Consider the following 11,781-nt stretch of genomic DNA (forward strand, 5'->3'; position numbering starts at 1 on the left):
CTCCCATCAATATGAGAACAATCCCAAAAAAAAAAAAGTGTCGATTTTTCTGAAGATCTGAACCGACCACATAGTACAATTTCCATGAAATTTTGAAAGGAAAAATGTCTTCTTATTGCAAAAATTCAATATGAAACACACAGGGCAAAAGATATTGAGGGAACAATTAGTCATTACAAATCAAAAGCAACTTTGGACTTTCAAGTCAACAAATAATGTTTCTTCACACACAGACAGCAGTCCTCTTTTGAATGGGCAATTACCCTTTCCTGAATACAGTTGTACAGATATAAACTATTCTCAAACAGACAAGATGTCCCCCAGAAATAACATAAAACTTTTAAAAGATTTAGAACATAAAAAGAAAATAGAAGAGACTTGCTGAAATATGCTAACCTTGGAAAAGCATATCACCTATCCACATGGGATATGACCCAATCACAACCAATTTTCCATCAGCTGAATTCTAATTTTCATATTCATCATCTTTGGAATTTCCCTTACCAGTCACTAGTTTGAACACTACTATAATTTTTGTCCACCGTATACGGGTAAACCGAGAATTTGGTAAAATTGTGAGATGATTCCACCTGGCCAGACAAGAATGCGTTTAGTTTCAAATAAAGCACAAATGGATGACAACAAGAATGAAACTGAAGAACAAATAACTGTCACATGTCCAGAATGACTTTGAATATTAACACTACTAACGAATGATTCTCAGTACTCTCATATAAAGCTATCTAATTTTCCCCCCATGTTGATTGTTGTAAATACATAAAGTACTTCAAAGACAACCCCTTTCGAACGAGTCATCAAAAACCTTTAAAAAAAATGAAGGGAAAAAATAAGAGAGGAGTTTTCATTGTGTACTAACCTTAGAGAAATCCTCCCCCCGTCCAAGTTGAATCTGGTTTCCCATTGTGACCAACAGCTTTCTTATCTGAGGCACTCTGGTAGAAATTATCAAATCCATCATCTTTGGCATCATCCCAGCCAGCCCAACCATCACTGTTATGAGATGCTGCTCCCTTCGTTGATTCTTCCTTCCTATTGTCTTTGCTGTCCCAATCATCCCAAGAACTTGAACTGTAAGAATTGTGCCCAGTTGATGACGACTGCCCTCCTCCAGGTGAAGAATTCCATCCTTTGTTCTCCTGTTTAAACTCTTGATAATATCCATTCGTCTCACTATCATTTCGTTGCCAGTTATCAGTCTTCCAGTTAATGCCTTCTTTAGTGTACTCTTCAACCTTCTGAGAAGCCATTGCCATGACCCCCTTCATGATCCCCCATGTCTTCTGTCCAATCTCTGATGTCTTTGCAGTGACAACAGTTACAGTTTCATTTACCTTGTGATCATAACCGCCATCCTTCACCTGTAATAAATGTTTTTTCATGCACCTCGTTTGTCTAATTTCATATATTGTCCATCCTTAAAATCTATAGTAAAAAGGGGGGTGGGGGAGGCAGATAAAGCAATAACTATAACAAACAAGGTTAAGAGCTGCAGCAAAAAAACTGTGCTCATGTTAAGCAACATAGTATTGATTATACATTGTGTGGAAGCGTAATGGGTCCATAAACCATGGCTCCCAAGATCAAAACTTAGCTTTTATACCAAGTTGATGCAGGATAATATCAAAAGGAAGATGAAAATAACAAAAATTAAAAAGATAACCCTAAGAATCAGCACTTAGGGTTGCCTGGAATCAACACCAAGCAAGAAAGTTAGGAATCAGCACCAAACAGTTTGGAAAATCTGCAATCTGAAATTTTATTCATCAATCATCTAATTAAAAGAAAACCAACTGAAGCCTTTTTATAAAGCTTCCAAGAATAAAAGATCATGTCTATAAAACTCTCAACTGATAATAATCTAAAATACTAATCCCTATCTGAACTCAAAATAATGAAATTCTAAACTAATCCAACTACATAAGAAACCAAATCCCATAAGGTGTGTTGTCCGCAACAAATGCAAATCTGAATATCTTCACCTTGCAAAACACAAGCTTAAGATACACCAAATAAATAGTAAATTTTATTTCTTTTGCATGCTTGATGACCACAATAAGGAGAATAAAAAAGAAAAACATTAATATATACTTAAATGCCAACATAATTTCCATTTTACCATGTTTTTGGGATCCATACAAAGGCTTGATAGATAAATGTGCAAGTTAAAAATATATTAAATATCAACCAAACTTAAAAATAAATGAAATTGGAACGTACAGTGTTAGGGTCTGTTTGGATTGACGGTGAAGGGAGGGGGGTAGAGTAGAGTTGACTAAAAATAAGCTAATTTTGGGCCATTTCTACTCTACTCGCCCCACCCCCCCCCCCCCCAAAAAAAAAAAAAATCCAAACACACAATTAGTTACCACAACATGTGTCTCAGAGGGTTTATCCATCAACAGCTTGTAATTTGATAAATCTCTCTCTCTCTCTCTCTCTCTCTCTCAACCACCCACAAGAGCTAGTCTCCATCATCACATAATTCCCATCAATCCACCAACTTAATTGTAAATTACCCATACATCACCAATATTACATCCTACTCTTTTGCTATTAATGGCATGTTTGGTAGACCGTAATAGATACTGTAATGTAATAGTTATTCCTATAGTTTAACTATTATTTAGTTTGGTAATGTTTTTACTACAAAAAATAGTCATTCCTTATGAATAGTTATTTTTCAAAATGAGGAATAACTAAAAGGGTTGTAATATTTATTCTTCAAAATTACTCATCTCTCTCTCAAATTAAAAAAATATTATTTTTAAGGAAATATAATTATATGAGTAAGATATTTCCTAAAATAAATCTTAAATTTTATTCTAATGTTACAACTCACAACCAAACTTATAAATAGGTTTAGTTATTCCATTACAATTCCTAGTAATAAAGATTGCAATTCCTGTTGTAATCCCTATTCAGTGTACCAAATGTGCCCTAAGCCTAACTACTAAATAGCCAACACCAAAAAAAAAAAGGTGGAACCATAACTTCCATCAACCAGCGACCAAAGATCTACCATTTTCACTACTAGTTCAATCCCCAAGCAAATATTAAATTACAATCACAATTATTGTCAATTCCACATCAAATGTAGTTCCCCACTCTTAACCTTCATGGTATGTTTGAAATAGAGAGAGAGGGAGGAAGAAAAGAGAAAAGTAGAGGAGAAACTGGCTAGAATATACTAAAATTCAGTACATTCGGCAATTCTATCCATCTTGCCCTCTCCTCTCATCTTCCCCACATCTCCCTCCATACAAATATAGGGTTAGCTAATCCCCTGGCAGCCTATTTCACTGTCACTACCAAAGTGACACAACCACCATCATTGCCAAGTCACAATTTTAGTGTTGTTCCACCACTGATATTAGTAACAACCAACTTCAGGTATGCGCAACTCTTGGCAAATGTCATCCAAATCAACCCCAATTCTCTTCATACTCAGTCCCTTCGAGTCACCCATCATCTTAATTAGTCAAGATTCCCAAATCCCCTCCCTCATACCCTCTCTTATTAATCTGATAAGAAAGACTGACCAAATTAGAATTGATCATGTGATCTTAAGTGCCTGGGACATTTGGTGTCACCAAGAATGGAAGCCATCATGGCAACAGTGTCAAATATAAGAAGGCTAAAATGACTTGTTTATGGCAGATCTCGTCGTTCAGCTACATGACAAACACTAAATGGCTTTATCTTCCAGTTCAGTAACCCAAATTTAAGTATACTAGCTAAAACAAGTCAAATAAGTTTGTTCATTGGTAACAGATGTGTTTTGGAAAAAAAAAAAAAAAACAAACAAATTTCCATGATTCATTGTATGGGAAAACAAATTAGCGGGCTGTGTCCACATGACATCAGTGAAATTGAAAGACATCTCATTAGAGGTACATATACTTCACCTGTTATATGTTATAAGAGTTGCTTTCCCTGCATCAATTTTATTTATACTGTAGAAGGGGAGATAAAAAGAAGTTGGAATGTCAGTTTTCAAAGAGCTTTCAATGATTGGGAGTTGGACTCTTTTTTTTTTTTTTTGGATAAGTTAGAAGTTGGACTCTGCAAGTACTTTCCTTAATTTCTTCAATCTAACACCCCTAGGTGAGAGGATTATGATAGACTGAGTTAGAGGTTGCAGGGGAGTGGTGTTTTTACTGCAATTAGTAGTTTGTTGGAGATACTGCAAATTGGAAAATATTGCCATCAAAGTAAGTGTCATAGTATTAATTTTTGAAGTCTTAACTGATGATGCAGCTCCATGTAGATGGAAAAATTAGATTGTCAAAAAGAGACAACATATGTAATTCTTTACAGATAGTGTATTTTGTTTACCTTGTGATGTCACAAGTCGATTGTGGTTATTTGCCTTAACTTGTGCATAGGGTTGTGTCTCAAAGTATGAGAAAAGGTGAGAAGGCATGCTGGAAAGGGTGATTTTTATTGTGGGTTTTTTTTTTTGGGGGGGGGGGGGGGGGGGGGGGGGGGGGGGTAGAGCTGAATGGGAACACAATTAAAAAGCATTAATTATGTTCTCTATTGGACCAGCTGTGAGGTTTGGGAAGTATACATTGCAATTCTATTTTGGAAGGCAATTCCTCATTGTTAGATGTGGTGCATGCCGAGAGAAAGGAATGCAAGATGCATTGAGGAAAAAAAGGACCATTTTAGATTTGAAATTACCATTCTTCATATATTTGTTATAATGTCCATTCAAAAAAATATAAAAAAAATTGCTAGAATGGATGGCATGGTCAGGATTAATTTTATTGACATTTATTAGGTTTGATTAATCATTGTAACTACCTAATTTAATTGTGGGTCATTGTGCACTTCTTATGTATATGCGCTTTACACCCCCCCCCCCCCCCCACCCCCCTTGTTTCAAAAAAATCTGTAATTTATCAGCCATAAAACAAAACATTTTTTTAGATTTCATAGTTCTTTCTAATTTTAATTTGCTGAAAGGATGCCTTACAATCCTAAATCATCATGTTTATTACTATTAATCCTAAACATCAAGATTAGAGATCACAAACTAAGAACATGGAATGAATAGGCCCTAACATAAACACACAGATAAATGATCATATCAAATTATCAACAGAACCAATTCCAAATACCTTAGTAGAGATCTCTTTTGTACCAGCTTGGACAACGGTGGCAGCCGACTGCGCCGCGGCAGCAGCAGCCAAAGATAGCTTACCAAACCCCTACAAACAAACCAATAGCATAACATATTAGATCAATTCAAATCATTCAGCACCAATAGAAACAACAACACATTCAACGGCAAAAAAAACATGAAACCTGAGAAACAACGGAAAAGACATCTCCCTGAGCGTCATTCCTCTGGGAAGAAGGCAGAGGTGTGGATCCAAACCCGACATACTTGCCGCCTTGCGACGGCGGAAGCCCGTCGGGGCGGGACTCGTTCTCGGCCCGCTTTCGCGCAAAGAAAGTCTCCTTATTGGCCGCTGACGCCTCCAACTGCGCCCGCGTGTAGATATCCTCGGTCGATTTCGATCTCACGGGCCCACCGCCAATGCCTCCGGCGCCTCTAACATCGCCCGTCGACTGGTTTCTCCTCATATCGCTAGAAGATCTAAATCCATCGTCGGTATCCCAACTATCCCACCCTCCTCCTCCGCCTCCGCCTCCGCCTCCATTGCTCCCATAACTACCGTTCCTGCCGCCGCTCAACGGCGGCTTCGATTTGCCGAATCCGGTGCTCTCCTTCACGACCGGCGGGTCCCGCCAGGGTTTCCCTTCGGCCAGGGCCTGGATTCGGTCCCTGTAAACGCTGGCGGCGTTGGTGTTGTACTTGGTCACGATATCGGTCTCTTTAGCGATCCCGTACTGCGCGAAGAACGAGTTGAGCTGCTCGTTGCCGCCGGACTCCATTTTCTTGATCTGGATCTCGGACCAGGAGTCCATGGTGACGGATCGGACGAAGGAGATGTGGACGCCGAGGCCGCGGTGCTTGCCGGAGCACTCTAGGCACATGAACACGCCGTACGACACCGACGCCCATTGCGGATTCTTCTGCGAACAGTCCACGCAGACCTTGTTCCCCGCTTGCGATTGCAAATCCCGTAGCCGCCTCGACGCCGCCATTCGGGTCCGATCCGACCGTTCTCAAATCGGATTCTGCTGAACCGAATCCAAAAAATAAAAAATCAGAGCAGAAAGAGAAATGAATCGAAATAAGAGAAAAAGCTTTTGGAAAGTTTTTTATATACGTATACGTTGGAGACAGAGAGAGAGAGGTTTGGGCGTACCTGATTTGTTTGTAGCTTGCTTTATCGGAGATAATTGGGGATCACCGACACCGTTAGTTTTGTAACTATGTTTTTTTGGTGTCTAAATTCGATGACAGGTACTCCTGTACAATTCCTCAATTAAGTAAATTCATTTTGCTCTTTGGTAGGTAACTACGCATTCGTTACCAAAAATATATTTATGTTTTACAAAGCCTTTTTGTCAAAATGGCTCCTCTACTCCAATAAATACCATTTAAGAATAGATTGATTTTTTTTTTTTTTCGATATTTAAAGATTTTTTAATTTTGGATGTAATTATTTTAATATATACATTTGATTCTATATTTAAACTTTCTATTAGAATTTTTGTGAAAACTTAAAAAAAAAAAAAAAAAAGCTAAAAAGACCTCTTTAAGTGAGGTGAGACAAGAGATAACCAAATCTTGGCTTAATCCCACATTGATATTGGAGTCATACGCTTTATATAGAATATCTTGGACTCTAATTGGTATAAGACATTTTCCCACAAAGTTCTTTGTCTCGTTAGAAAGAGTAAAACTAGGGATGGTCATGGGTAAGGTATGGATCGGGTATACCTATACCCTACCCGAAATGTTTGCCCATAGATACTCATACCAATACCCATTATTATCCATACCCAATTCTTACCCGAATTTATTATCCATAGATATCCATATCCTACCCGAAACCCATTTAATTTTTTATTTTTAAAATCCAAAAACATTTTAACTTAAAAACTCTACCTTTTTCAGACCCAAAAAAAAAAAAAAAAAAAAAAAAAAAAAACTTAAAAACTAACCACAAGCAACTCCGACACGTGCACGTCTTGGTAGAGCGTGACCAACCCGCTTTTCCGAATCGGGAAGTAAGAGTTTTGGACTCCGAAATGGTCCGGATCGGTCGTGATGCCGCACTGATATATCGAATTGTCCTCACATTTCGTGAACCTCATTTCGAGTAGGAGCGATGCGGCCAGTTTCGGATGCTTGCCGAGTGAGTTGAGTATCGGCAGCCATTCACTGATGGTTTCGCCGGAGAGGATCCGGCGAGTGGAGATGGTGGCGACGCCGATTAAATCGATGCTGAACACATTGTTGTCTTTGACTTCGAAGGCCGGGTGTGCAAGGGGGATCTTGAAGCGCTCATTCCACACGGGGTTTTGGGAGTTGGAGGTCACGCGCGTGCGGGCCACAGTGGTGCCGACAAGATAGAGAGAAAGTTCAGATCCTCTCAGCAAGGATTAGAGAGAGATTTTGAGGTTGAGAGAGTTGGTTCGAAGATGGAGAAGACCACCATAGTGGTGGTGCTGGTGATCGAAGTGATGAGTTCAAGGTACTAGGCCATGGAGGCTCGGGTGAGAGAAACAAATAGAGTGATGGTGAGGATGGAGGCTCAGGTGAGAGAGAGAGAGTCTGTGACTGTGTGAGTGAAAGTGAGAAACTTAGGTTTTTTTTTTTTTTTTTTTTTTTATGGGTTGGGTATGGATAAAGAACCGGGTATTACCCAAAACATTTGGATCGGATAGGGTAGGATATCCATTATCCAATGGGTATGGCCATCCCTAAGTAAAACCATGCAACTTGTGTGGCCAAAGCCAATAATATATTTCCAATTGGGATAAGAGGGCTAAGGTACGGGAAAACCAAATCTTGGCTAAGTTCCACATCACCTAGTTAAAGAGAGGTTATGCACCTAATATGAAATTACCTTCGACTCTCACTAATAAGAGGATTTTTTCCACAAGGTTGTATGTCACATGAGGAAGAACAAAATTGGTAAGGAAAATGGTAAAAGGCATTTTCCCACAAGGATGTATGTTGGGGTGTGCGCGAGTTGGATTGGATAGGTTGAGGGGGAATTTTTTTTTTAACTTGCCGAATTGGGCAGGTTATGCGAGTTAGTTTTAGTTATGTGTTATATACTAAAATTCAAATACTATTTTTATCATTGAGTATTTTTCTTTTTCTCCAAAAAAAAAAAAAAAAAATCAAACGTTTAGGCATAAGTATATCATTATGTATGCTTACTAGTTACAAATATGTTGAAAAAAATATCACATTTCCATATTAACATATGTAAATTTATAAAGTTAATAAAAATAAATAAATTTAATATGCGACACGTATCCGGATCAGGCTGGGTCTTTGCGTTTAAAAAAAAAATCAACCCGCCACCCAACCTACCCCGCTACTTTATTAATTGAACCCGCCCAACCTGCTTGGAAAGAAATATAATATGGCAGTGTGGATCAAAATGGGTTGGGCGGTTTTGGCAAATTGAGTGAGTTGTTACACACACTTAGCCGTATGCCTTGGACAATATCTTCCTAGTTGGGAGTTGGGGCGTGACAATCTTAGCACAAACTCACGTCGCTCAAATTTTTAAGGAAAAAATTATTTCTGACAAAACATTTATTAACATGAATTTTATGATTCACACAAGTACCAGTCAACTTTGGCTCAATTTTTTTAAAATTATTATAGTATTGTTTAAGAATTTGAGCAAATAATCTAGCTTGTGGATTTAGTTTCATAATCAAGAAAAATGTATTATACAAAATTCGACTTACTAACATGATAGATATGTTTTTTTTCACCCTATCTTCTACACCAATGAATTTTAGACAAACAAGTATACATGAATTAAGAACACCACGAAAACAAATAGATCATAACAGTGACGAAGCCAGACTATTTTCTTAGGAGGGGCTAGTGCATAAAAACTAATATAAAATTTTTATATTTTATAGAAATTACAAAGAGTAGGAGGGGATTTTTCAAAACCTAGGGGGGGCCATGGCCCCCCTCTGCCCCCCTCCCTCCGCTAGTGATCGTAACTCTTGCATGCTGGACACCATAATTATTTTTTTTTCATTTAAAAATCCTCATTGGTTTGCAGTTGTCGATCCATAGAATTACGAAGTGTACTTATTTGCAATTGTATGATGGCAAGGAAAATCTGATATGGATAAAAATTATGACACATGCCAATAAAAGATTCATATAGAGGTTTTATATGAATCTTTTTAATACATGATTCCATTTGAAACTAAGACTTATCTAAGAACCTAACTTCTAGCTCATCCCAATTGATTCCATTTGACATTCATATGTGCCCTAAGAAGCCAATGTAACAGATGAGTGAGGTTTTACTAGATTTTGCTTGTCGCCTGCAAAAAACCAATAGCAAATTTGCCATAAGAAAATTTTCAGATATCTTGCCAGCAAGGACTTGGAATTGCAAGAGACAAGTGATGATGTAGAAACACAAGTGTTTGGTACATATTATCAAACATCAATTTTCAGTTTTTAAACAACATTATAAGTATTTTCACACATTTTTTCACCCACACGTATTTTCATATATGTTTTCAAACAACAATTTTCTGTTTTTAAGTGCATGTACTAAATAGCCGCTCAAATTTTGAGTCACTTTGAGTTCCTGACAGAAGCCTCATTTGTAATTTGGATTCAAACAATGAACAATCAAAATTCATAGACTGTAATGCAAAATTTATATGTGATTTTTTAATCACCTACATTCTAATTTTCTAAATTTGGAAGAGATTGAAATTTTGTATTAAAAACCCAATAAATCTAATATCAAACTTCAGAAGCTAACTTCAAACTCCTATCGTAATAAGCTTTTAGAAAACTATTCCTAATTCCAGACTTTCAAGGGAGTAAACATGGACAAATCAAAATTATTGAAAACTCGTATTTCAAGGCTACAGAAACTTGAGAGTTTCTATGAGTACTTTACAGATTTTTATATATTACATATTCGAATAGAATTTATTTTGCTGAAACTGAAAATTGAAAACTAAAAATTGAAAACATTATAGTAAAATAATTTTTAAATGTGTGAATAGTATTTTAGGACTCATTTTTAATGAAAAAGTTACTGAAAAGTAAGATTTGTGAATCCCGTGAACAATACATGGGACCTACTGATATACTGAAAAGTCAAATATTACGACTATTGTTCATGAACAATAGCCGGTTATTCGTTCTTGAAACGCATGCCAAAAAAACAAAAAAAAAGAGTAAAATGCGCAAACACACAATCGTGGACGCAAAAATGTGTATCCAAATGGATAAAGGGTCCAAAGGTAAGGAAGAATCTGCAGATTAGCCATTTAAAGGTTATTCTAATGCTAAATCTAACTTCTATCATTTTCGTCATACAAAGAATGCTATTTTGAGTCAGACTCCATTATCTAAGTTGAATATCATCCTTTTTATCATCTTGAACATTATTTGTTTATCATTCTCTATTACCATTTAAATAGAATGGTAAGTTAATAGGGAAGAGAACACCCAATTAGAAATTCAAAAACCAAATTAAAGAAAAAAAATAAATTTGTGTTGTTGTTGGGTTAAAGTATCAACCACAGAAAATAAATAAATAAATAAAAGCCAACAATGGGCAAAGTAGTGTCGTATAATTATTAAACAATTAGTGACGTAACAATAAAACTAACGAAAGTAATAGAATACTAGATTTATAAGTTCTTAATACAACAATGATAAAGAAATACAACCTACTATTTTATATAATCAAGCCATCAATCATACGAAAAATTAAACCAAAAAAAAAAAAAAAAAAAACACCTAAAGGCTAAAGAAATTGACAAAATCATTCCAATGACAAAAGAAGTCACATCCAAATTGAAAGTGGTAACAAGTGAAATAATTAAGGAAAAATAATTGATATGATATAGGACACAACCATGCACAACTAGATAAAAAAAGAAAAAGAAAAAAAAAAAGAGAGTTCTAGTTAGTTCAACTATCTCTGATTGTAAAATAAGATATCTGAGATTCAATCCCTGCCTACATAAAAAACCGATTAATGTCTTGATATGATGATAAAGAATTATTATTAAGAGTAGATGTGATAGATTGTAACTCTCTAAAATATATATCTATATATATATATATATATGCATATATATTTGATGAGGGAGTTAAATGAGCTATTCCTTAGTTAATTGATAATGCAATATAACAAAACTTTTCGAAAGAAAATAAAGAATTAATCCACAGGTTGTAAAGCAAAAGTTAAAATGAAAAAAATTAAAATTAAAATTAAAAAGAAGTGAGTACCAATACTGGGCATTTCAAATCAAACAAAGTACTAAAGAATTCATGATTTGCTTAGAGATCAGTTAAACACTTGGCAGAAGAACTTAACAAATACGAAAAAGAAAGTGTAAGGACTCAAAAAGAAAAGCCCAAGCTGACCTAGAATAGTGGCTCCTAGTCCTTCAAGTCAAGCTCAACACAATGAATTTTTTAAGAGCGTGCTTCTAAGTCAAGTACAATGCTAAGGAAATTACAAACTTAGGACCAACAGAACCAAAGCGGTTAGTATGATTGAAAAGAACGACAATTTAATATAAGCTCCTCCTCAAGCAAGTCCGAGGATGGGTTTCTTATTAATAAACAGGAGTGATGTGTTTACAGAATGATGT

At 36.2% G+C, this 11,781-nt stretch overlaps 1 protein-coding gene across 2 annotated transcripts; it reads right to left on the bottom strand.

Annotated features, from left to right (window-relative positions):
• Positions 1-154: 154 nt before the first annotated feature.
• LOC126691641 (probable ADP-ribosylation factor GTPase-activating protein AGD6) lies at positions 155-6,487 on the bottom strand. 2 transcript variants are annotated; one of them, XM_050386684.1, is made up of 5 exons: positions 6,303-6,487; positions 5,332-6,171; positions 5,145-5,234; positions 878-1,379; positions 155-590 (listed from the first exon to the last, which is right to left on the bottom strand). In XM_050386684.1, exons 2-4 carry the CDS (start codon positions 6,136-6,138, stop codon positions 879-881), a joined length of 1,398 nt encoding a protein of 465 aa, XP_050242641.1. In that variant the 5' UTR covers positions 6,139-6,171; positions 6,303-6,487; the 3' UTR covers positions 155-590; position 878. The 2 variants fall into 2 exon arrangements, with proteins under 2 accessions (XP_050242641.1, XP_050242642.1); XM_050386685.1 differs by having other exon boundaries at positions 5,332-6,174; positions 6,303-6,470.
• Positions 6,488-11,781: the final 5,294 nt, after the last annotated feature.

Source organism: Quercus robur, chromosome 7, assembly GCF_932294415.1.
Source record: "Quercus robur chromosome 7, dhQueRobu3.1, whole genome shotgun sequence".
Lineage (NCBI taxonomy): Eukaryota > Viridiplantae > Streptophyta > Magnoliopsida > Fagales > Fagaceae > Quercus > Quercus robur.

Bases quoted from the DNA above. Each gene is read 5' to 3' on its own strand.
- LOC126691641 (XM_050386684.1), bottom strand. From the start codon at position 6,138: ATGGCGGCGTCGAGGCGGCTACGGGATTTGCAATCGCAAGCGGGGAAC. The intron at 5,235-5,331 runs GTTTCATGTTTT...GTTTGTTTGTAG, and splicing joins TCTTTTCCGTTGTTTCTCAG to GGGTTTGGTAAGCTATCTTT. The intron at 1,380-5,144 runs GTATTTGGAATT...CATTTATTACAG, and splicing joins CAAAAGAGATCTCTACTAAG to GTGAAGGATGGCGGTTATGA.